At 42.2% G+C, this 22,342-nt stretch overlaps 1 protein-coding gene across 1 annotated transcript in view; it reads left to right on the forward strand.

Moving 5' to 3' along the window:
• Positions 1-21,807, forward strand: part of JAKMIP2 (janus kinase and microtubule interacting protein 2) — a 52,867-nt gene extending 31,060 nt beyond the window's left edge. The window contains exons 7-22 of the mRNA XM_080627050.1: positions 383-523; positions 1,424-1,480; positions 3,298-3,417; positions 3,882-4,010; positions 4,922-5,005; positions 5,305-5,367; positions 6,947-7,045; positions 9,603-9,701; positions 10,029-10,082; positions 10,922-10,987; positions 12,084-12,152; positions 13,192-13,269; positions 13,991-14,194; positions 14,568-14,633; positions 16,164-16,236; positions 17,772-21,807. Coding sequence (XP_080483176.1) covers positions 383-523; positions 1,424-1,480; positions 3,298-3,417; positions 3,882-4,010; positions 4,922-5,005; positions 5,305-5,367; positions 6,947-7,045; positions 9,603-9,701; positions 10,029-10,082; positions 10,922-10,987; positions 12,084-12,152; positions 13,192-13,269; positions 13,991-14,194; positions 14,568-14,633; positions 16,164-16,214 — 1,380 coding nt within the window. The 3' untranslated portion in view covers positions 16,215-16,236; positions 17,772-21,807. The remainder of the gene's footprint in view (positions 1-382; positions 524-1,423; positions 1,481-3,297; positions 3,418-3,881; positions 4,011-4,921; positions 5,006-5,304; positions 5,368-6,946; positions 7,046-9,602; positions 9,702-10,028; positions 10,083-10,921; positions 10,988-12,083; positions 12,153-13,191; positions 13,270-13,990; positions 14,195-14,567; positions 14,634-16,163; positions 16,237-17,771) is intronic.
• Positions 21,808-22,342: the final 535 nt, after the last annotated feature.

Genomic DNA, 22,342 nt, shown 5'->3' on the forward strand with positions numbered 1-22,342 from the left:
ATGGGTATCAGTAAGGGCATAGGGGATCACAGGAGTAGATGCTGTTTGCACACCCACCGAACAGGTAGGGAGTTCAGCTGAATTTGCCATATGTTAGGATGTCTTGATGCACGGCAAAGGAAGAGCTATGGGTAAGGGCTGCTGTAGCAGCTATCTTGCCACACAGTAAGTAAATAGGTAAAGCTTTGTTTTTCTGGTTGAAGAACTCAACCTTCCTGTGCTGCTCTATTGTTAAGAAGTGCTGGCAGGTATAAATAAAGTTATAAAAATGGTGTTTCTGAGGGATATTTAAAAGGCTGTACAGCTTAAATGTCTAGTTTTTAGCTGAAGGTGGTCTTTTAATTGCTGGATCTTACTTTACCTGTTTCTCTTCCTACCACAGAGAGAAAAAATTACATCACATCCTCCTCTAAAGAAGTTAAGATCTCTCAATGACCTGGATCAGGCTAATGAGGAACAAGAAACTGAATTCTTAAAGCTTCAGGTCATAGAACAACAGAACATAATTGATGAGCTAACGAGGGTATGTCCAGAACACCAGGAAATTAGGAACAATTCCAATGTACAGTTCACCACTGATAGTATTTCTTCTTATAACTCAAGATCCAATGGTTAATATCTTACTTTTAACACCTGCAGATTTTTAGATGTAGGTGTGCAAGGGAGCAGTTTAATTGAATTTCTAGTGGGGCATCAGCCCCTACAACTCAAAAGTATAACTTGTGTGTGAGAACTGAGCTCTAGAAATGAACACAGACTAAGAACTGTGAAGCTTGGGAAGATACCTACATGTTCACAAGGCTGTTTTGTTTTACCATTATAACTAAGCTACCATTCAAAAGTTTCCGTAACAAGAGGCAGGCACACAGTGTGATACCATGTGCTGGAAAAGTGTGTGCTGCTAGACGGTGGTTCACTCGTTCTTCTGTCATTTAATACTGACAATCCCTTTTTCAGCTGACTTTGTATTATGATGCTGAGGGTAAGGAGAAAGAGACTCCAAAACAGGCTGTTGCCTCTTCTAAGAGGTCATTGCTAGGAGGGGTGAGATCAATGCCACCATCATGTAACAACTTTGAAACAAAGGCAGCATCTCCTTTGCAGGGAAGGTGGACAGCCTCTCACACAAAGCCCAAACCAGGCCCCTGCAACAGACTTCCCAGTGATTTTAACAGGAAATCCATCAGTGCCTGTCAGGGCAACTGCACAATGAGGGGTTTTCTGCAGATATCCCATCTTCTTCAAGTGGTTTTCAGCTGACATGCATGGAGATTTGGATATGAATCCTCACACCTGGAATCAGATTGCTGTTTGAATGTATGAACAGAGAGTTGGTGAATGACCAATAATTTATTTCCTCTGTAGATTTGGCCTTCTAAAGCTGCAAACAAGATGAGAGTAACTTTTAAATTTTATTTTCCAGGACAGGGAGAAACTCATTCGTCGCAGAAAGCATAAAAGAAGCTCAAAGCCAATTAAGGTAAGAGGAAAATGGTTTTTGGTTTATAAAAATACTAGTAGGCTTTGTAGGAAAACACACTTTAGCATTCTGATTAAAGAGAGCTTTGTGGATTATAAAAATCTGCTTTAGTGATCAGGTTTATAAACACCTTACACTTTGGGAGAGCTTTTTAACTCCACTTTGAAATTCAGTTGAGGGTATGTAGCTATTTTATTTCCAGTAAAATGGGGCTTTCCCCCACTCTCTCTGAAATAGGAATAATCTTCTTTCCATCTGGTTTCTATAAATACTGATCTCAATGTCTATTACGCTGTGGTGTATTTACATTTCCAGAGGCCCTCTCTATCTTCTGCTATCTATTTTTCATAGCACATATGGACTGAAGCAAAATCCTTGTGCATCTTTATTCTTCAAGTGGAAGTTTTTAAATTGAGTGCCATTCTCTCCTGCTCAGTTCCACAGGCCTATGGCTACTCCATGTATTACCCTGAATTGGGTCAAGTCCAAAGCTGGTGCCGAGTATCAGTAGTGTTTCAAATAGTTCCTTTGTAAGCTAGATGTGAAGAATGACTTTGTAACAGCCGTGTCCTACCTTCAGAAAATGGAAATGCTGTGTAGGAAACAGAGCTTAGTTGCAATTTGTCCTCCAAGCACATCCCTCTGTTTGTCAGCCTCATTCTGTGAAAGTAATGCAAGACTATCCTACACACAAGAGAATTTCAGTGTCATGACATTGTTCCTCTGTGGGTTTTGAAGCAAGACACAGCAGACATAGCTGGCAGACAAGGACTACAAAATATTTTAATCAGTCCACTTTATTTCAAAGCCAGAGATTATAACATGGGAGAATATGGTTATTGTCTTCTACAATAATGAACAACAAAAAATAATGAACAACATAAAAAGATAATATATGCAAAAGGTTATTGGCATCTTTGGTACATGTTTTTTGTATGATTAAAATTCCAGGTTTAGAAGGCTGCAACCTGTAAGCAAAAGTGAAAAATGCTGCAAAGCAGAAGTGCATCTTAAGTGCCCACTGATCAGTTTGTCTGCAGATTTATTCATAAACCAAGTATTTAAATGCTGAAGTCTGTGCCCTGAAGCTAAGCCAGCAGGGCCAAGCATCTATACCTTCATAGGACATACAGTTTTCATTTCATTTAATTCCATTACTGAGATAGAAGATAGTGAGGTGTCAGACATTTAACCAAAGTGTGTAGTGTGAGCAATCTCTTACAACATGAGATTGTCACTGAGTTACTGTAGTACTGGAAAGATGTGTGAGATAAGTTACTTCATGCTAGTTTGTATTAGCATAGCTTTCACTTACTCCAACAGCAGTATCAACGAGAAAAGCTCTAAGATATTAAAAATATCAGCAGTATGAGAGAATAAGGAGGGTTCCCTATTCTACATGCATTTCTATGCCGTTGTGGTGTTGTCTTTGCCCACCAGTCTGCATGTTGACAGATGTCTTCTGAACAGCTTTCATGTTAACAAACAATTCTCATGCCTTCCTGCAAGAGCAGAGATTTTTTCTTTAGCATGGTGCTGCTCCCATTATGTTTTCCAAGTTTTAGACTGAGCCAGATCCTCAGCTCGGAAAAAAATACTCAGCAAACTCATTCTCCACCAGTGCAAGACCTAATCTTCCATATGGTTCTTTTTGGGTTGGTTTGGAGATGGTAGTTGCAGGGGTAGCCCATCACTCTTTTTTATGCCTTGCCTTTAACTAACCAGCAATATGATTTTGGACCAACCTTTTCACCCCATCAGAAACTCACGCTACCTGTTTCCAAGGAGATTCAGAAATCATGTTTTCCCTCCTTTAGAGACATGTGGTGGATACAGTTTTTGGGTATGATGATGATTCCATGGACTCTGAAACATCCTCTGTGGCCTCATATAGAACAGACAGAACACCAGCAACCCCAGATGATGATCTAGATGAGGTAAGAGCTGTCTCTTTCCATAGGCAAGGAGAGATTTTCAGGAGACTTTGACTTCCAAAAGTGGCTGGGCTCTCAAAACACTTAGGGTTTTTATAGTGTGTACCGAGTGCTAAGTTCTTCATTAAGTTTGGCCTCAATTTTGTTTACTGATACACTAAAATGCTGAGAGGTTCTCTCAAAATCTAGTCCATAGAATCTACAGTATGACTTCATTGCAATCTGACATGATTTTTTTTCCTCTCTCCCTTCAAGAAAATAAACTTATTGCATTTCTTTTAGCTTAAAGACATAAATTCTGTGTAAATTCCACATTATTACTTCATGTTACAGTAAACTCACCAAAAAAAGCTATTTTAATCAAGACTTGTAAACCAACTATTGTGCTTAACAAATCACACTTGCGTTCTTTGCTTTAGCAGTGCTCTACTGTCTGGTGCTTAAATGTGTCCTTTCGTATCCTTCAGGGTTTAGCAGCGGAAGAATCAGAGCTGCGATTTCGACAGCTGACAAAGGAATACCAGGCCCTGCAGAGAGCATACGCACTACTGCAGGAGCAGACGGGAGGCATCATAGATGCTGAAAGAGAAGCCAAGGTCAGTATCTGAGCATTTGATTCCTATCAGGACATACATACAACATCCATATAACTGACAGTTGTCCATTTCACTCATTGAGTACATTTAAAGAGAGTGACTGTTAAGAATGGACACAATGACTCAGTTTACATGGGACTGTCCTCCACCTGAACCTGAAAACCGCAGTTAGGCAGGCATGCCAAAACAGGCAATTCGCGTTTTGGCAAGGGGTCACAAGGGTATTCTCATCTTTTGCCCTGGTGTGAAGGGGTTGGGTTTTCCAGCTAAATGGAGCCCTGTGGGCTTTCAAATAGTCACCTGAATGTTTCTAGCAAAGAAATGCAAATAACATGCAAATTTGAATGTAATGCAGACTACTGTAAATCTTCCAAGTCTAAAAATGTTGTCCCTCTAATAAAATCATAGAATCATTCAGACCTCAGGCGGTCTGCAGCCCAAAATCTTGCTAAAAGTAGTGTCAGCTGTGAGATGGCATCAGGCTGTTCAGCATGTTGGTGAGTTGGCTCTTGAAGCCTCCCGAGGCAGTTACAATTGCTTCTTTCCATTACCTTTGTCCTGCTCCTATCCTACTAAGCACTTTTCTTCAGTTCAGGGACTGCCCCTTACAAGGGTCTTTGAGCAAAGCCTGTCACCCCAAATACCTAAGTTTGTGTTTCACTACTCTAATGCAATACACAGTAGTAAGAGGCTTGGGTGGGGAGAGGAGCTGATCTGCCGCTGTTTCCTTGTGTCATCTGTACCCCAAGCTGTGGGGTGGCACAAAACACTGCCGAGCTAGAATCTCTGTAACAGTTATTCAGTCAGTGGAAGCAACAGCGTGAACCAAGACCCTGCTGTGTTTGGTTTCCTATTAATACCAGTCACATTGCTGGTTTTGTATTATTTAATGCTGTGCCTGACTTCAACAGGCTCAGGAGCAGCTCCTAGCTGAAGTCCAGAGGTATAAAGCTAAAATAGAAGATCTGGAGAAAACTTTAGCACAGAAAGGGCAGGTAAGCACTTCTTGTGTGTATTTTCTTTTCCTACTTCGGATCTTACCTGCTCTGCTTACAAAATACCTGGCGCGATTTCAGTAGATTTGCATGAGATGTAATGTTGCTGTTCAGTAAACAGGCAGGTCTAGTGAGTTCAAAAGCCTTAGTACAGGTTGGTACATCAATATGTTGTTCTGTAAATGGCAGTTCATTCCTCTAGGATTTTAAAGCCTGAATATTGTGGCTCCAATTTTCAGTAAACATGCCCAACCTCACGGAGTTTGATTATTTTGTAATAGTACTGCTTCATCCAACAGGACTCACACTGGGTGGAGGACAAACAGCTTTTCATTAAAAGAAACCAAGAGCTTTTAGACAAGGTATGTTCCCAAGTTTTGTGTGTTCACTTTGAAAGGTAATCTGGATCCTGCAATACACTTTTTGGACATGCAGTGTGGTGCTTATATGTGTAGTATAAGGATGGAACAGCATAGATTAATATGGACAGGATGACATACAGAAAGATGAGCTCTCTTCAGCTTTACTTAGGCACCCTCATGGCTGGCAGTTGCTGATGCACCAACTCTGCTGGTAAGCATCAGCCTGAGGGCTGGAAGCTCTATTCAGTTTTTGAATTGGAGGTGCAGACCTTTGTGTTCCAGTAACATTGCACTAAAGAGTCTGCTACTGCCGTGGCAGGATGTTTTGAGCTTAGCTTCTGGTGTGAAACCGGTAGAAATGCAGTCACCTTCTAACACCAGGACCCTTTCATAAGCCTAGTCCTTGTGCGTCGTCTGTATTTTTCAGGGTTTAAAGTCATCCTAAGTCTAATGGAACTTGTATGGCTCAGCCCCTTGGTGCATTTAGGAATATTGTTTGTGTGTGTGTGTATATTTGTATTATATATTTATAATAGAATATACAGATATGAAGGACCTCAACGTTGCTCGCCTATCACCAAGAGTAACAGCAGTGGCAATACATATGACTGCCATCAGCAAGAGGCCAGAGCTCCCAGCATCAGGTCTCCTGCTGTCTTTCACCTCCCCAGATGAGATTTCTTTGCTTGTGTTCATCCTCTTCCATAAACACCCCTAATAATCTTCCAGCCCTGTGCTGTTCTTCCCCATCCAGACAAACTGACCCATGGGGGCACATTTGACCTGGGTCTTAGCATGCTCCCTAGCTTTTGTCTAAGGCCCTACTCAAGCAACCTGATTGCAAAATACATGTTCTTGCACTAGTTGGAGACTTGCAAAAGAGAGCAGGCTGAGGAGCTAGTGGTGGATTTGTCCGCAACAAGCAAGCTATAGACAGTTGGTGAATGGGTGGTATTTAAGTCCATCTGCTAACAGAACTCCTTGTGTGGAGATGCTTGCTGTGCAGTTCACATGAGCACTTGCATGGGGTGGGATGGCTGCTCAGGTAGCTGCCTCCACAGAGACAGCTCTTTCTGCATGCCATCTGTGCTTCAGGTGCTACACACTGGGAATGTCTGATCTAGCCCGAGTTCTCCAAGGCAGGTGTAACTGTTTCTGTGTCATTTCTAATAGATATTTATCCAGCATCTTCCCATAGCCCCTCAATAATGATGTCTCCACATCCCTCCCCAGACAATGTATTCTAGTGTTTTGCCATGAGAGCAGTGTGTTTAACAGCTGATGCAGATTAATCTGATAGCTAACCTAACACCTCTGTAGAGTTAACTCCCCTGCTGATCTTCACTAGGATTAGATCCTTTTAGGAAAATCTCCAGCCTAAGCATTTTATGATGTTTAGGAAGTTGATGAGCAGAAGTTCACCTGTAAACTAAAGATTCACTGAGGTAAAACAGCAAGTAGTGAATCTTCTCTGGAGTTTGGATTTTGCACTGCCTATGCTACCTTAGCTACCACTCACCAAATGTTCAATGTTTCTTGTAACAGTCACACAGATCCTGAATTTACATGTTTCTATTAGATAGAGAAACTAGAAGGAGAAAACAACCGCCTGCAACAGGAGCTTCAGGATGCCCGAGACCAGAATGAGCTGCTGGAGTTCCGCAACCTTGAGCTGGAGGTGATGGATGAGCTCATTACAGTAGAGCTGGTAGCAAATTAAACTACTGCACTTGCACTGGACACCAATTTTAATTGAGTGTTTACACAAGCATTGTAGTGATACAACAGAGTAACAAATCAGGCCCAGCATTTTTAATTGTGAGCTGAAGTATGTCAGCTCTAATATCTTGGAAATCTCTCGAGTGAGGTGCCCAGTGTGCACAGATAAGCTTAGCTGATTAATGTCAGTGTGGCTCTTAGTTACCACACCTGCAGATACAGCTTTTCTAGCACTTTGGAGCAGTCTCTTTGTTCTTATTGCTGGCCTGGAGTCTACTGAAATGAATAGAAATTAATTATATTTGAATTAACTACGTAAGCAAGTCTTAAACCACATCCTCACGTGCTTTGCTCAGGGCTGTATCCTGATTCACAGCTAAGATCTCTCCCATGAGTAGGTACCCAATTTGTGTGGAATTGTTGGTTGGTTGGTTTGGGGGCTCTTTTTTGTTTTGTTTTTGTTTTCATGAACCTGAGCAGGTCTTGGAGGAGACCTGGAGGAAATGTTGAGTGTACTTTCATCTCTAATGCCTGAAGAGTGTTCCTCTGCGAAGTCAGAGATGCAGGTATAATTCTTCCTTCAGGGTCCCTGCTTCCCCCTATGAAAAACTTACTGCTAATCTGTAAATTATACTGGCTTTGTTCTTTTCCCTTCTTTCAGCAAGGGTGATGAGACGAGTTCAAGTTTCATTGAGAGTGCTGCTGTGAGGAGAAGTGCACCTCTCTAGCCTTTGCTTGAAGAAAGGGAACTGTTTGAAGTTTAATTCAGCAATGATCGATGAAATTGCATAAGCAGTTGTAAGAGAAAGTGTCAGACCCAGGGCTGTTGTCTTATGGGGGTAAAAGGGTTGTACCTTGTCCCTTCTGACCCAGAGAATTTTGATGTCTTTTCACTGTGGGAACTTGGCTGTGAGAGGAGCCAGGCCCTGTCCTCCCCAGACCGATGTGTACCTGGTGGTTAGAGCACAATCATTGCAGAGGAGCAGCATGCATGTCAGATGCCATGGTGAAGAGAGCTGAAGCCAGGCCTGCGGCAGCCTGCAGAGAACTCCTCCAGCTCTGTGGGGGGATCTGTGGATCCCCGGTGCTGCTGGAGCTGCTGCCCTGCTGTGAGCGCCTGGGGGCAGCGGGAGTGCAGAGCCCAGGGGCCCAAGGGACACAGCCTCCTTGGACAAGGGTCTGCAATGGCCTCTGTGCTATTGACTCCTGAGGCACATTTAGATCTGATCTCTCTGTACCTCAGCTCCCTGCCACTGTGGTGAGGATAAGAGACGTTTTATACAGGTGAATGTGGTCTTGCTCCTATAGCCTTTATCATCATTCTTGCCAGTGCTGGCACATGAGAAAAGCCAGCAATGCCTGCTTATGGGCACACAGTGCTTGGCCTAGAGCTCTCCTCATTTGTGTCCAGAGGCTGTAGGCCCTAGCACGATGGAACAGCGGCAGCCTGTCTGCCCACTTGCAAGCACTGTCACTTTTGCTGGCTCTGGACATGTTCCTTGTTGAGCAGCTCTCCTCATGACCTGCATTAGGTAAGAAGGGCCCCTCAGGTGACACTGGAGGTTAATGGAGGAGCTACAGAAGCCTCTGCAGGTGGCCAGAGGACTGTGTTAGAGCTTGGTCTCCCTCTTCCTGGTCTGCCCCTTGTTATAGGAGTGCTAACAGACAAAAACTTCCACCTGCTTTTTCTCCAGTATGAGCTGGTTTATTTCTCGGTTGCTCTTTGCAGTTGCTGTCCAAAGCCTTATATACTTGCCATTCAGAGCTTGAAGGTAACACAGGGCCTTTCCTGGCTCTCATGATTCAGTGCTGGGACAGATTTGTCCCTTATTTATAGATCTTTCCCAGTTTTACCTGACAGCTGTGTTCCATGACATGCAATGGAACTGACCAAGTGAATTACATAAACCAAGAATATATTTGAAATTTGATTTTCACTGCTGTGCTTGCCTGAATACTTGAAAGGATGAGAAATAACATCTTCCAATTTTTATTTTTGTCTTTGGTCCCTTAAGATAGGACAAATATTTGTGGATTTTGTGCAATGAGGGTGTATAAATAGCTGATTTGATCAACTTGTTTGAACTTACTACTTTCCACAGATACCAGAACACACAGCATACCAGGACAAGCAAATGTGTAATTGGAGTATCCTAGTAGTCTTAAGTCAAATCCCTGTTTCTAAAGGCAGTATTTACAACAGTATATAGTTGTTCAGTACCTCACTAGGCGAGTCACTTGAGTCTTAGCAGGTGACAGCCTTTCCCCAGCCAATTTGCTAATTGATATAATTAATCAATCAATAATCTCCTGTAAGAGAATTATGTTGGGTTCAGGATCCCATCCCACTTGGCACACTATTTTTCAGACTAGGTCTAAATGTTTCTATCTTGGACTTGTAAAATGAAGACCTTGGCTTTGCAAAGCATGATGTAGTAGCTATGGCATTTAATGAGTTCTGTGTCCATCTTCTTCATTCTAATATGTTCTCTGTCATCTTTTCAATTTATTTTCAGGAAAGAGAAAGACGGTCCCCACCATTTAATCTCCAGATTCACCCATTCTCAGATGGTGTGAGTGCTCTACAGATCTACTGCATGAAGGAAGGGGTTAAGGTAGGTCAGTTTTATAAGGCAGCACTTCTCATTACAGTAGTGGTGCCCATATAACCCATTATACTGATGTCTGCCAATAACTCCAGTAAATTTTAAACATTTAAACTCAGTCTACAATGAGTGTGTGATGACTGACACTGTTGAATTGGACTCATAATTTTCACCATAATGACAAAACCTGGCTCAGAGGTAATTGAAATCAGTGTGTGATGCATTTCTATGGGATAAAACAAAATGGTTGATTTAAACATGGATTGTAGGAGGGACGAATACCGCAGCTGTGATAAAATGTGCATTCTGTGCCTTTACCTTATTCTCTTTTTGCAGGATGTCAGCATCCCAGACCTCATAAAGCAGTTAGACATCCTAGGTGATAATGGGGTAAGTTAAAGTCAGAGATATTTTCCTTTTACAAGCTGCATTTTGTACAGGAGTGTAATTGAGATCTATAATTATCATGACTGTTTTCTAAGATACTTATTAAATTATGCAGCATCAGAACAATTAATTTAAGGAGTTATTATTTCCATAAGTTATGAATTTGTGAGATGTCTAAAGTCAGAGACCTAATAACGAAGTAGCAGCTTCAACATCTGGTTTAGCAGACTGGGAGACTGTCCAAAGGCCACTGATACTTGGAACTGGGCCTGACTGAATTCCAGTCATTCAGGGAAGTACATGAATTCGTTTGGCAGTTTGAGACAACCACTCTTCATCAGGACTAGGATTCCTCTGCATACAGTTTCATAAATAGGCAAGAGTTATCAAATCCCTTATGGTTTTCTAAGTGGGCATTGCTGTCTGCTTTAGTCATCTGTGTAAGAGATCATCCTGTATCTCTGGCCAACCTTAGGTATGTTTTAAGAAAGTGAATAGGAAATAAAAACGAAGGGTCGTGATTGTCTGTTCATGTGCTGGTGTAAATCAGCATTATCTTTACAAAAGCATTAATGGAAATTCAGCTTTGTAAAACTAGTAGGAAGAAAGACAAATAGGTCTAATTTTAGTTTATATTTCTCTTAAGATGCAATGGAACGAAAACATATAGTTAGTCCATATCATGCAGACAGGCAAAAGCAGTCTTCTTTTTAATATGTTAACAGACTGACGGTTTTATGGGATGGATCCCCTGAAAACGGTAGACCTGTATCACCTAGATTATCTTTATTCATAAAGGAAACTGCTGCCAATTTTCTTATTCCCTCTCTTTCCCTACTCAGAATTTGAGAAATGAAGAACAAGTGGCCATAATTCAGGCTTCCACTGTGTTGTCCTTGGCAGAAAAGGTAAACTGTGTGCTTGCTTTTCTCATTTGTCATCTAAGGCCTCATATAACACTGGAAATTTTCTGCTCTGTTGTTGTCAATATCGTCAAACTTTCTAGTGTCGGAAGTGATTCCCCAGATGAAGTAAACTGTGCCAGCACAGTCCCAAACACCTGCTAAAGCAGCAAAACCACCAAACTCAGCTGGCCCAAGCTGTGAAGTCACAACAAATGCAAATAAAAAAGAATGTCTAATGAAACTTGCAAATGTAAACTGAATGAGAAACCATCAGACATTGAAGCTGCAATTAGTTATAGCATGGGATCTCTAGTCCTGACATTTCCAAAGCTTCTGAAGGGATCTGTATACAAAATTTCCACTGTAAGTATGTGCCTAAGTTCCTTGTTTTGGAAATGAAAAAGAAAGTGAGGATTGATTTCTGTGGCACAAATGCAGCACACAATTTTGTCAACATGACGGCTTTCAAGGATTCTAGTAAACAATTCCTTCTCTGTAAAGAGAATGGCCATCTACCCAGCTAAGCTATTTTTAAGATAGTTTTGAAGAGGCACTTTCACAGGGTGCCCAGAGAAGTGGTAAATGCTCCATCCCTGGCAGTGTTCAAGGCCAGGTTGGAAAGAGCCTTGGGTGACACGGTCTAGTGTGAGGCATCCCTGCCCATGGCAGGGGGGTTGGAACTGGGTGATCTTAAGGTCCTTTCTACCCATATATAAATATATAAATATATATAAATATATACCCATATATAAATATATAATATATATAAATTATAGAATCATTCTATGATTCTATAAGATGCTAGAGCCCCATCGTGGGCCCTTATCCATAGGATGAAATGGGTTTCTTGTCCATCCAAGGGAGTGTGCTTTTCCATCTTCCAGCAATCTGGTAATGGTGATCCTGTTGCTGCTTCTCTGTCAAGGGCTGCCTACAGACACTGTGGCTGCCCCTGTCACACAGGAACAGCCTCAGGATGGGCCCAAACTAGCAATAGGTTACTAAGAATAGACTAACAAGATACTGTAGATGTCCCACTTGCCACTGCCCATGTGCCTAGAAACACAGCAGGCTACAGCTCTCATTGTCTTCCCTCCAGTGGATCCAGCAGATTGAGGGAGCTGAAGCTGCTCTGCATCAGAAGATGATGGAACTGGAAAGTGATATGGTAAGCAAACTTTCCCCAATACACGTTTTAGGGGCAAGGCACTGAGTGTGTCACGTTCACTTGGTATGCCAAAAGAGAACTAAAAACGTCTTTTGGCAAATTAGGTATGCAGTCTTCCTCTGATGAATTCATGAAGTTGTTACTGGTCTGGTTCACATGCAACAGCAGAATAACCGAAACAGAAGTAGTGAAGGTTTGAAAACTTTCTATTTCCATGTGGGTGACTGTTTAAAAGTACAGAGGGCTGGAAGGTTGCTCAGTGATTTTTCAGAGATGAAAATGACTGCACCCTTTGTCTCATAAGATTCACAGTCTAAACGTCAGCTGTTGTATCACATTCTATTAAATACCAGTATGTGGGAAAGTAATGAATTATTACACTATTTTCTTTCATTACATTTTAAGCCTATACCATCCTAAAGGTAAAACATTCACAGCTGAACTGAAGTTGCTATAGCACCAGTAAAGTTAGTACCTTACTCTGTTCTTATTCTAGTTAACCTACAAGATGAACAAGCATAACTACAAGAGTTGGATAGCTGTAGTGGTTTACATTCTATTCCTATGGTTTGTCTGTACTTGAGTCAGTTCAGCTTAAGGTAGGCTGAGAAGTTAAAGCAGAGCAGCTTACCCCAGATAATGTGAACATAAATATGCCTGTTTAGTTTGTTACACTTTCATACTTCTTCTAGAATAAGAGAAAGCACAAAAGGAGTTGTCCATCATGCCAGAGGACGTATCTTTAGAAAAATTGTGCAGAAACCCCAAAATTACATTACTGAAATGCAAAGCAATATCATTGAAGTCAACAAAGAAATGGTGTTCCATGTAGATCAGATGTATTATCATACAAAAGCGACCCACAGCTATTTTCCATTCCTTCTTTTCTAGCTCAGATATTAATAACTCTGAGGAGTGTCATTTGACGACCAGTCTCTAAGAAGATAATTGTCAGATAATTGTAGTTGATTGTATAAAAATTCTCAAAATCTTTGGCATAACTCATTAATTTTTCTGTCTACATGATCCTTCATTGTAGGAGCAATTTTGCAAAATAAAAGGTTATTTGGAGGAAGAACTGGACTACAGGAAGCAGGCTCTTGACCAAGCATACATGGTATGTACAAAGGGAATTCTACAGCACATATTGGCCAGCACTGTGAAAGGACACAGACTCCTGCTGGATCAGGAAGAGAGTTTTTTGCTGTTTTCCTAGCTTTTTTTTTTTTAATTCTATTTTTCCATTCTTCTGATGCTCTGCTGTGCAATCTGCACAGTCACCACGACATCTGCCTTTTTCTTGTCACAGAAAGGCAGATCTCCTGAAGTCTGAAACGTTTTTGTCAGTTAAAGGCAAATATTGCTCATTAACGTTAGCTTGTCCAGCTGGAGTCAGTGCAACCAACTGGAACTCAGATCTGGAATGAGAATGCTCATTGACTAGCAGCATTAAGACCAAAGTAGTCTGACAGTGACCTTCAGTCTTCCCTCCTGTTTTTTTAGCACAATGGGTCAGAATTTTAGAATTGGTGATTTATGCATCCTTATTATTAGGTACAAAAAATCCAACTCCTAATATCTTTGTAATTGCTTCAAAAAAAAAAAGTGTAAAAGTTAGGGATTTCAGTGAAAATTATATGAAAATATTTTAAAAATAAAAGTTCATATCTTGTTGTCAAAATGCTGAACCATTTTGAGTTCTGTTTTCCACATTTTTGCACACTTCAGCACAGAGCCCACCTCATGCAGGTGCCTGAATCTGCCACCAAGTCCCCAATTCCCACTGTGTTTTAAACAATGTTTCATCTCTAATTGGCTTTTGGTATTGCATCAACCAGAGGATCCAGGAGCTTGAAGCCACCTTGTACAATGCTTTGCAGCAAGAAACAGTGATAAAGTTTGGGGAACTACTGACTGAAAAACAGCAGGAAGAGCTGAGGACAGCAGTAGAAAAGCTAAGACGTCAGATGCTGAGGAAAAGCAGAGAATATGATTGCCAGATTCTTCAGGAGAGGATGGAGCTGCTCCAGCAGGCTCATCAGGTAAGAAAAAGGAACCATGTACATGTGTATCTACTCAGATTTGCTATGTAAGAACATCAGCTGAGGTGAAATTTAGGCAAGCTCCAGGTCATGAGGGAGCCTGGCATCTAGTTTTTTTAGTTCATACTAATTTCCAGCGTTTGAGGATACAGTCACATATATGCAGTAGCATGTTTTGAGCAGTTGTACACATGGTAAAGACATGGTTGGGCAGGGTTGGTGGATGGGATCATGGTACTTCACAAGATTAACTCTGCCAGAGAAATGCATTTGTTAATTTCCAGGCTCTTGGCACTCAGAAGGTTAAGTTATTTCTTCAGCAGAGCAGATTTACAGAGAATTCAGTCTAGATGCTTTCTTTTCTGATTTTTAGAGGATCCGAGATTTAGAAGATAAAACTGACATCCAGAAGAGACAAATTAAGGATCTAGAGGAAAAGGTTGGTTCTGTTACGCTTCTGAAGCACACTGAGCAACCTTTTTGAACATGATGACCTAGTTCTTGTGAATTACACAAGCTTTCTGTTACACTGAATCAGCTGTATCTCCTGGTGCTGTTCTACTATGCTTTCTTTTCAGTTTGTATATTCAGACCATAATCTTAGAGTCCCCTCTGCAACATTTCATTTTAGGAAATATATGCCAAGCACTTTTAATTATGGTGAATGATAAGGGCAAACAAGGAAGTCTTTACTTGGCTGTTAAATGCTGTGTTGGTAGACAGGCAATGCTTCCATCAAAGGCAAGGTGAGGCTAGCAAGCAGGAAGGACTAAATGAAACCAAGTGAAAATGATTCTTACCTGGCGGGACTATAGAACTCAGGTTCTGATGCCATCCTTTTTACTGAAGCTTGTAATTACTATGTGACATAAATATAGCACTAGAATCTTGTCCTTAAACTGAACTGCCAAAGAACTATATATGCACATTCTTTATATGTAACATATATATACACACACACTGACAAAATACGCACTGCATTTTTTTTTAGTGAACAAGGCCAACTCTGTCACATGGACACATTTTTCTACTTGTAGCTAGGTTAGATAGGGTTGCTGAAAAAAGTTACAGCAGAGTGTGCTGCTACCAAGAATGTCTTTTTTCTAGAAACACCAGACTGGTGTAAAATGCATCTCCGGTGGTGGCCTTGATGATGTACTTTTATTGATAAATATCAACATCCATGGGTGAAATAGAATATGAAATAATGGCTCTATTTGTGTAATGGCAGCAGTGGAACAAGCCCTTTCAGTTTATGTGTATGTTCCTAAAGTGAAACAAGTGGGCATAGTGCAAAACTTGATACACATAATTCTTTCTGCTTTTCTACCAATATTTTTGTGATATAAGGACTCAGTGTCTGTCTTTCTAACATATGTAACTTGGAAAAATAACAGATGATAATCTGTGATGAAAATAAAAAAGCAAAGCAGAACTTACGCCATGGTCAAATGGAGACCTTGAATAGGAGACATTTTAGACAATTTTCAACTCACAAAAATTCACATCTCTGAAGATAACACATTCATTATTAAAATGAGACATCAAAAAATTGAATATTAAACATTTAATGCTTAGGGTTTGATATTATGTGTGTGTATGTATGTATATATATATATATGCATATAGATATTCCCGGGCTATTTCCAGCATGGATTGATGGCAGTTTTTTTTAATGCACTTAAAAATACTACCCATGCTATTTCTGATATCTAACTTTGTTGACTTAAGTCAACCCATCGTGGTTCATAGTGACAGTTTTACCTCAGGCTTTCAATATGGTGCCAATTCTAACTGATCACAAAAATTAATGGGATCAGTTTTCCAAACCTGGGAGGTGGTATGGTACCTACAGAAGTAACTAGGGAAATAGTGTTTTCCAAATGCATAGTCACTCTAGTTGTCCTAATTCTGATGCTTACAATGCCACGACCTTTAGTTCTTACACAATCTTCTTTTTCTTCTGCAGTTTCTATTTCTATTCTTGTTCTTCTCTCTTGCCTTTATTCTTTGGCCTTGATGTCAATGTGCCTCTTGGAAAGGTAAGACTATTTTCTTTATTTCCTCCAAGATGGTGCTTCTTGCATAGAGCTGAGGGATGACATCCCCGTGTGCCTCTGTGTATGTCTGGAGTCAGAGAATTCAGCAGGTTGTTGTCAATTTGTGATAGTTCACAATGGAGAGTCATCACACTTCTGAGTTGCCACAGGGAGTTGCAGTCAGACCAGCACCATCCATCACACTTGTTAACAATGGCCAATGCCATTATGTAGCTGCTGCTATTTGAAACATACTGCCTTGATCCAGTGGACTTTAAATGGACTAAGTTAAGACAGCATACTTACTAATGTTCCTGCTGCAGCGTTTCTGGAAACCATAACAGCACAGCCTCTGTGAGATGCTCTGGGTGGCCATGACTGGTGAAAATTTGATTTTACAGCTTCTTGCTTATTTGCTGTGGGGAAAAAGATCAGAAAGTCTGAAACGGTATAGGCTACTTTTAGGAGCCACAGTAACAAGCAAATTTATCTGACTGTCTTTTCCTGTAACACACAATCATGAGTCCAGAACAAGCTGCCAGCCTAAAGGGAGAGTCAGAAAATAGGCTGCCCCATCCCTGGCAGTGCTCAAGGCCAGGCTGGACGGGGCTTGGAGCAACCTGTTCTAGTGGAAGGTGTTCCTGCCCGTGGCTGGGATTTGGAACTGGATAATCTTTAAGGTCCCTTCCAACCCTAACCATTCTATAGCTCTGTGATTAAAACCAAACAAACTTGGATTTCAGGTGCATCTTGAAAACTCACAAGAACTGACAGTGACATTTGCAAGAACCTGTCTGCATGAGTGTTTGCATTTGCCTATACTGTTGTCCTTCTTTTAGTTTATATCACAGCTATGATAAAATCCTTTTGAAGCAAATGAGAAAAACTGGGGCAATGAGAGGTTCAGGATTTTCTGTACATAAAGTTTTCACCTATATTTTCCACCGGTATGGGTATGGAATTGTTTTTCTACTGAGTATTTGCCTCTCATTCATGTGAATTTGAATTCACTCTGTGATTTTTACCATGTAGGCTTGAATGCTGAGAGAATACAGAAAAAATATGGCCTTTTTTTCCCTGGTTTCAAACCTGAGAACCATAATTCTTTTCCATATGTAGGGAAGGCTTCCTTGGAGCAGTCTGTGCTTGCCTCACTGCTGCATTACCCAAGGTTCTGGGTTTGCCCTGACACCACAAGCATGTCACCCACTGTCATGTCTCCTTTCACTGGTGAATTTTAGGCAGCTTTGGTTCAAGAGTTACTGAAACTGGTGCATAAATATTCATCTGAAGATGCCCATGGGGGCTGTTATGGATGAAAGGGCTGTACCTAAGGGTTAGGGTTAAATGGACAGGCTTGGTGAAATACCCAGAATTTTCACAAATGCCTTTCATATGGCCAAACAAAAAGAGTTTAATGCTGATAATTGTAAGAACAGACGTTTTCAACTTTGACTGATAGTTGCATCTTGTCAAGGGTGGGGAGGGGGAGGAACTTCTCACTTATCTGATACAGATGTTCTTTATTTTATTTTCAGAGTGCCCAACCACAGCTCAGTCCTTATAAAGGCAAATGCTTCCACCCCCTGATGAAGAGAACATTGTTTACACCTATTTTAAAAAGTATAACTTTGAACAACCTGTAGCCAAGACTGCAACCACCTTGTATTTTAAAGCCATCACTCAAGATTTGTTACTTGACAGTTCCTGTCTAAAGCTATGATATATGCTGCATCTAATGAAATTCTACATGTTCAAATTGGAAAAGGGGAAGAAAAATAAACTGTGAACCTACATCACTTAGGAAGAACTTAACGGGAAGGAACCCCTTTCAGCTGATCAAGTCAGTGTGTCTTGGGCATGGAACCAAAGTTACAACAGAAAAATCTATCCCTGCTGCGCAGGGCAATCATTTAAATGTGAGACCGTCATACCACGAACAGATCAAAAGTTGACAGGGCAGAAGAAACATGAGCCGTGGAGAGATGCTGACAACAAAGTGGTCAGTGTGAACTGTCTGGCTTTCTCACTGTAGGGACTCCTCCTCTCTTCGGTTTTAACCTCAGGAACAAATGACAGCTGCGATGTGGGGGAAGAAAGGAAAAGTGCAGTGTGATTTAACACAGGATGGGCAGGACAGGGCACCACAGTTTGCGCTTGAGACCATAAAAGAGCATCACCCTACTTAGCAAAGGAAGGGAAGAAGAGGATGTCTGGCATAAGGAGGATTTCTGATGGAGTTCTAGCCTTATCTCTCTTCACTCTCCCTCCATGAAGAACAGCCTGTCTGTTGTCAGACACTTTTCATACTCTATTTAGAGACTGCCATTGAGATAATAATGACTGTACTTGGTTTTACTATTTGAATAATACACTGAGGATCACTGGATTGGACCTGCAGAGTAGCTTCTGAGAAAGAAATGTTGGGAGGGCGGAGGAGGGAAAAGCCAACTCCCTTGTCCACGTGGTACAATCCACAATGCAGCAGCTTCCAACTGTGTTGTCCCAGCTTGGAACAAATGTTTTGGTTTAGCTTGTCAAACTGATTTTGTTAGCTGGCTTCCTGATCAGTGACACATAAACCAAAACTGGGGACAAGCTGTGTGAACACATCGTATTAGAAGTCAGAAGTATCACTAGTCTTCATAGATTTTTCCACAGCTAAGGATCACTATGAGTAGTTTGCATTTCAAAGCATTACTTCCCCTTCTAACCACAAAGCTTGGAGCCCAGTCCTGGTGTCTCCCCGAGGTCTCACAGGTCCGTGCTGTGCAGTCAGGAGCATCACACATGCAGCCAGCATGGCGAGGTCCTGCACCCCACGAGCACTGCTGTACTGAACAGGAAGTGCTGATCAGGGCACTTCTCTGTGCCACTGTTTCCATCGCCCTGGAAATGGAGTTGTACCTGTTTAGACTTTGGGTTCCTGTGGCAAGGGTCCTTTTTAAGTTGTCTTCCATGATGGACCCTTACTTTTTTCACTGAGAGAAATGGATCTGTATTACAAAATAGAAAACTGAGGGCCAGAATACAGCCTGTGCATTACTTAAACCTTCAAAATAGGCCTCAAGTGTACTAACACTTTACGCACATACCAGAAGCTTTAAAAGTGCTTTTATAAAGAGTCTGTCCTTTGTTTGCTTGTTTATCTTTACAGATGAAGCAACTAAGGCACAAAGCAGTGAAGTAACTTGCCACAGCAACTTCAGCAGGTCAGAAGCAGTTCCTCAGCCAAAGCAGAGATGAAGTTCCTCTAGTATCGAGGGGTGCCTGCTCCTTGCAGGTATTTTTTTGCCAGAATAGCTTTTATTCATTAATGTCCATTCACCCAACTGGATTGCAATGCTGGGCTCCATTTCTCCACAGAGACTCTTACCATCCTCATTTCTTGCATGCCCTGAGATTGCATTAAGCTTTCCATCAAACATTAGAAGCTATTTAGCAAGTGAGTTTTTCCTGCTCCTTAAAATTAATTTAAATTACGGAATGACCACATCTTCCTTAAGCAGTCTGTTTCAGCCAAGGGGTTTACTTAATTCTGTACCAGCTGTATGTTGGTTGGTTCATTTTTTAAAGACAGGCTTATAGGCAGGTATGTTAATGAATATAGGTATATTGCATGCTCTTTGTTCAAACTCTTTCCCCTAGAAGAATCGTGGTTAAAGTTGTCCCAAACCTACATGTGCTTTCCAAGAGTGCTGCCAGCAGTTCAGTCCTGAAGCTCTGGAGTCAGCCCCTTTGGGAGTCTCATCCACACACGTGACACCTCTAGATCACTGCGCAACTTCACAATATCTTATTAGCTACAAACAGGAGTTTCCTCTCTGGTTATTCCCTCTAGCACCTCTCACTGTTTATTTTCCCCTGTTGCAGTCTGTTGTTCCAGTTGGCTGCAGTGTCCTGCAAGGTGAAACAGGCTGTGGAAGTTCTTTGCCCTAGCATTAGGGCTGGCAATTAAACCATTGAGCTCTTCCTGTAGAATGAGCAGCGCCTGTTTTCTGTGACAGAGCAAAAGCTTCCACCTCTGCTTGGTTAAAAAAGAGCAAAACAAAAGGAGGATTAGAAAAGTTTGTTACAAGCACTCATGGAGAAGGGTCCTGGCAGATAGAAATCCTGTGCTTCTGGACACACTGACTGATCTTGCGGCAGGTTTCATCAGGCCCTCTGAGCCGTGTTGTGCACATCTTCATTTATCGTTTTTTGCCTAATTTCCTCTCCTTTACTCTTCTGCACCCATGCACCTGCAGGTGCTATGTTCCAAGGGCTCCAGGTGGCTGGGAGTGGTATCAGTCCACAGCTTATCTTGGTCTGCAAACTTGTAAACAGTTGAGTGTTCCTGCCAGAGAGCCTTGCAGCTGCTTCACTCTGCTTGCAGTGTAACATAAGCCATGCCTAAAACACACGCTGATACGAGTAATACAAACCTTCTGCTATCAGCTAGATCAAAATGAGTTTGATGGTTTTGTGTGTATATATACATGTATCTATATACAATATATATGTATATGTACATATATATACATACATATGCATTTATTCCCTATTGTATATAGTAAATCGTTGATACTGCTTACGGAAGTGTACTTCCAATCTAGGTATGGGGAACTGAATCTAGACTCGTTTAGCTGCTACAGCTGGTGCACTCCTCGTGGTTTAGTTTTACAGCTCATGGGCAACTAGGTTTTGGATCTGTTTTTTTGAGATCTCACCCCTTCACTGTCCTGAAGCTGTTTATCCAGGGCTTTCTGCTGCTCCTGATACTCACTGAAGCAAAGTATTGAGAATCCTCTCTGAAATCGCTCACTGCAGTCAACTCTCCCCAAACCAGCCAACAAAATGAAAACTAATTTATTGCAGCTTTTGAGGACAGCAAATGGAGCCCTGGATTCCTCCCCCCACCCCCATCCATCCATCCTGGCCTGTGGCAGGAGTACTCCAGGCTATCCATGCAGTCACAGGAGCCGTGTGGCACATGTCAGCTTGACCAAAATCTGAGTTGCTGCTTTTTCTCCACTGACTAAGGAGATTTTGAAGACTCTTATTTCAACTTTAAGCATTCCAGATGAGAGCCCAGTTAGGTGAGATGGATTTAAGCACTGGGGGTCACAGGTGGCTTCTTGCACTGTGACCAGCCTGGCTCCCAGCTCCGTCGTCTCTTACTGACATGCCAGGACAACCATTGAGACTTATTTGTAGGTGTTCCACATTTGCCAGCTCCCTGCCCTCATCTCGGTAGGAAACACCCTCTGCCCCCTTAAGCTTCCTGGGCAGGCCAGGCTCTCCTGCTCCCTTAGGCAGGGCTCAGGAACAGCCGTGCAGCTCCTGGTGATTCCAGGTGTTTTTCCTTTCCCTCCCATCAGCACCCAGGGGTTTTTTATGTACTTTTTGTCCCAAATTTTTTTGGTGTCTGTTCAGAACAGAATTGTAAATGACTGGCAGAATGACCCTTTGATAAACACTGGACATGTATCTGTACTATATGTATTAACGTGTAGAAGAGAATCCTCATTGTATGTAAAGTTTTATGAATGGTTATTTTTTAATTTATGTATTTAATATAGGATTCAATGACCTCTGGTGTTTTAGTTTGTATAAAGAATAAAACAGCAGCGTTTTTAAAAAACAAAATGCCACTTTACGTTCCCGGAGATCCCGGTGTCGGCCTCCTCTATCCGAGGCGCCCGGCTACCGTCAGGAGCGGGGCGGTGCTGTGGGGCTGGGACGCCGCACCCGAAAGCGGATGCGCAGCGTGTGCGGCGAGGGGAGAGAGAAGAGAGAGAGGAGCTGGCGCTGTGGATCAGGGCGAGGGCGCAGGGAGCGGCAGGCGGTGTCCCGCCTGCAACACCGGGAACCCTCGGAGCGGCTCCCGACCGGCAGCCAGGAGCGCTGCGGGCTCTGCCGCCCGCCACCACCGCAGCAGCGCGGGGACGAACTCCGCGGCTTTACCCTGGCGGCTGCAAAGGGGCCGCGCCCCCCCGGAGCCGCAGCGGAAACAAAACCGGGCCCGGGAGTCCCGCATGGCGGAGGACCCCTCGCGGTAGGGACGCGTTGTGGGCGGAGCTTGCGCTGCAGGGGCGGGGCGGGGCGGGGGCTGTTCCCGGCTCCGAGT

The sequence above is a fragment of the Psittacula echo genome (assembly GCF_963264785.1).
Source record: "Psittacula echo genome assembly, chromosome: 11".
NCBI classification, from domain to species: domain Eukaryota; kingdom Metazoa; phylum Chordata; class Aves; order Psittaciformes; family Psittacidae; genus Psittacula; species Psittacula echo.